The sequence below is a fragment of the Seriola lalandi genome, unplaced genomic scaffold, assembly GCF_002814215.2.
Source record: "Seriola lalandi dorsalis isolate HSWRI2012SDOR001 ecotype SW California unplaced genomic scaffold, Sedor1 jcf7180002003715, whole genome shotgun sequence".
Classification (NCBI taxonomy): domain Eukaryota; kingdom Metazoa; phylum Chordata; class Actinopteri; order Carangiformes; family Carangidae; genus Seriola; species Seriola lalandi.
The window spans coordinates 1-1,701 of record NW_019474370.1 but is presented as its reverse complement, the minus strand read 5'-3'; the positions used below and the strand labels follow the sequence as shown (position 1 = coordinate 1,701).

Genomic DNA, 1,701 nt, shown 5'->3' with positions numbered 1-1,701 from the left:
GTGTGTGTGTGTGTGTGTGTGTGTGTGTGTGTGTGTGTGTGTGTGTGTGTGTGTGTGTGTGTGTGTGGTGGCTAAAACAGGAAATGCAACTGTCAGGATTATCACCATAATCAGTGTATCCATATCCTCAGGGACCCTGAGCAGGCAGAGTATTTTTTTATGACACAAACATGAAGTAATAAAATATAAAATGATCCGCAAAAGGAAAAGGTATAACCATACATTAAAAATTCTTATGAAGTTCTTCATGCCTTGTACTTCTCCTTCCCTGTTTCACTAATGACGCAGATATGCTGAAACAGAAAACGATCCATGAGTATTGCTGCATACTGTTGATTTACATTTGTTTAGATGGTCTTAGCCTGGTTAGACCTAACATGAACACACAGACACAAACTGTACAAATTCTAATAACCATGGATTTATAAGCTTCTTTACTCCTTTTGCTTCTTTATCCATCACAAATACTTACATTTAGATCTCTGAAGTACTCGTTGTAGTCTAGCGCGTATCCCACCACAAATTTGTCGGGGACCTCGAATCCCACAACTGCAAAGAAAATAGGCAAATTATTGACTATTGTATAATCTTTGTGGTGGTAAACTAATGACAATGAAATGAGCAAAAGCCTCATTCAAAAGCACCAATATACAGTGTAACATATAGTATATTCCACTAACTATAAAATTTAACAAAAACACATTTATTGACTTAAACTTACAGTCTGGTCGGTAGCCCACACTTCTTGGTGTTCTTTTCACCAACAAACTGTGGACACAAACCAGGTTGATTATTTACCTTTATACTTTATGGCTGCATGAAATGAGGCAGCTGATTGCAGTTATGAAGTATTCAGAAAAAAAAACATGATCACATGATTCCTCTTGTTTCACAAAATACAGTAGTCTTTATTTGACAGGAAGTTGTTAAGAGATTTAATTACCTTGCTACTTTAACCATTTTGGGATTGTACTGTTTGAGGAGCTGCAGTAATGTCTTCATCGTCTTCCCTGTGTCAATTATATCCTTGAAACCCAGTGTGAGAGAAGTGCATGTTAGTAGTCTTGCAATTCAAAACTTCCTACTTTAATACAGAAGAAAAAAACAGTACATACCTCCACGATCAAGACATTCTGTATAAAGAGACAAGAAATATTGTTATTCTGGTGAAAAACATGGACTGAACACATTTCATCTATATATGTGATTAAACAATGGCAGTGGTAGGGAGTGGAACACAGGGGATTTCTGCCAAATGCCCAACATAGAGTTATTAGCAGCTGACTATAGAAACTATATATACTAGATTAGAGCATTGGATTTGCTTGAGTGTAGCATAGCTATCGTCATTATTAATCACCATCATAATTTTTTGATAATTCTAATTAACAAAGTTGTTTCCAAATTATTAATCAGTTCATTTAAAATGTCTGTTCATGTTGGAAATAGTGGCAACGTTAGACAGAATGGAAAACAAGAGCAGTAAAACGTGTTTCTTGTTTCAAGTTCATTAATTTTAAGTTAATATTATTATTAGTAATATTCAGTCAGAGTGTCAACAAGGATTGTTTTAGTCATAATAATGCTGCCCTCCATACTTCTCACCTTTCCCGTCAATGTAGACAAGTCATCTCCACCAATAACTTTGATTTCACCTGTCGACTGGTCATTCTGTAAAGACAAGCATGTGAGGACGACAAG

General features: G+C 35.7%; 1 protein-coding gene across 1 annotated transcript; it reads right to left on the bottom strand.

Moving 5' to 3' along the window:
* Nucleotides 1–98: 98 nt before the first annotated feature.
* Nucleotides 99–1,695, bottom strand: LOC111667796 (hypoxanthine-guanine phosphoribosyltransferase-like). The gene is made up of 6 exons (XM_023423624.2): nucleotides 1,606–1,695; nucleotides 1,116–1,133; nucleotides 944–1,026; nucleotides 722–768; nucleotides 473–549; nucleotides 99–293 (listed from the first exon to the last, which is right to left on the bottom strand). Exons 3-6 carry the CDS (start codon nucleotides 1,000–1,002, stop codon nucleotides 246–248), a joined length of 231 nt encoding a protein of 76 aa, XP_023279392.2. The 5' UTR covers nucleotides 1,003–1,026; nucleotides 1,116–1,133; nucleotides 1,606–1,695; the 3' UTR covers nucleotides 99–245.
* Between the last annotated feature and the right edge of the window lie 6 nt (nucleotides 1,696–1,701).